The sequence below is a fragment of the Molossus molossus genome, unplaced genomic scaffold, assembly GCF_014108415.1.
Source record: "Molossus molossus isolate mMolMol1 unplaced genomic scaffold, mMolMol1.p scaffold_m16_p_2, whole genome shotgun sequence".
Classification (NCBI taxonomy): Eukaryota; Metazoa; Chordata; class Mammalia; order Chiroptera; family Molossidae; genus Molossus; species Molossus molossus.
Genome location: NW_023425355.1, coordinates 15,467,991 through 15,469,031, shown reverse-complemented (window position 1 = coordinate 15,469,031; position 1,041 = coordinate 15,467,991). Strand labels below are relative to the sequence as shown.

The following is a 1,041-nucleotide window of genomic DNA, read 5'->3' as shown; positions in this document are numbered from 1 at the left end:
CCACCCCCAGGGTACCTCCACCCCCATAGCATCCACTCTCGTGGCTCCCACCCTTATGGCCTCCAATCCCCAGGGCACCCCAACTCCCATAGCCCCCACCCCCAGGGCCCCCACCCCCAGGGCCCCCCCACCCCCATGGCCCCCACCCCTGCTGGGGACGGTGTACAACGCGCCCAGGAACACGGGAACGGCGGTCCTAGAGAGCAGTCCGAGACAACCAAGGGAAGGAACTGTTTTATTGGGGTGAGGGTCTTATCATTCATTTTTCAATCACATAGCATATTTCCTCGTCCACGTTCGAGCCACTAACTCATACTTTGACCTGTCCTTTAGGTAAATCTTAGTAGTTTCTGGAACCAGGATATTTTGCAAATTAGGTTGGGATAACGTGGACCTGATGGACAGCAACACCTCGGAAATTGTGTGGGCGGGCGACCAGTCGGTGGTCAGGATGTCCACGCAGACACATCCAGCTTTGTTGATATTGGGGTGGAAGATGCGGGTGTTAAAGTGGACTTTGGGCGGTTTGAAGGGGTAATCCTGGGGGAATAGGATGGACAAGAAGAAGACCCCCCCATCGTAGGGGCTGTCCTGGGGCCCTATGATCACCCCCTGCCACGTGAACATGTCGTCCTCCAGGGGCCCCGCGGAGCACAGCTCGGGGGGGTTCAGAGAAAGGTCGAGGTACTCCTTCTGCAGGCGTCTCGCGGCCAGAGACTGCGCCATGGCCGACCTTCGTCCCAGGTCCTGCGAGAGAAAGTGGGGACCCGGTCAGGGACGCCACCCTCCGGGTCAGGGGACAGGTGGGTCAGGGAACAGGTGGGCTCAGGTCGGGTCAGGTGGGGAGGGGCCAGGGGTGGTGGGGACAGGGGACAGGGCCGGGGACAGGGGACAGGGCCGGGGACAGGGGACAGGGCCGGTGGTGGGGGCAGGGCCGGTGGGGAGAGAGGGCTGAGGAAAGAGCCCTGGGACCGGCTGGACAGATGCTTCCTGGTCACCTGAGTCTTGCACGCCGCTGGCTCCGCTCCCGGGGCCGCCGCT

At 62.3% G+C, this 1,041-nt stretch overlaps 1 protein-coding gene across 1 annotated transcript; it reads right to left on the bottom strand.

The window, feature by feature from the left end:
• Positions 1–270: 270 nt before the first annotated feature.
• LOC118635956 (ubiquitin-conjugating enzyme E2 4-like) lies at positions 271–711 on the bottom strand. The gene has a single exon (XM_036271029.1). The coding sequence runs from the start codon at positions 625–627 to the stop codon at positions 271–273; it is 357 nt and encodes a 118-aa protein (XP_036126922.1). The 5' UTR covers positions 628–711.
• Positions 712–1,041: the final 330 nt, after the last annotated feature.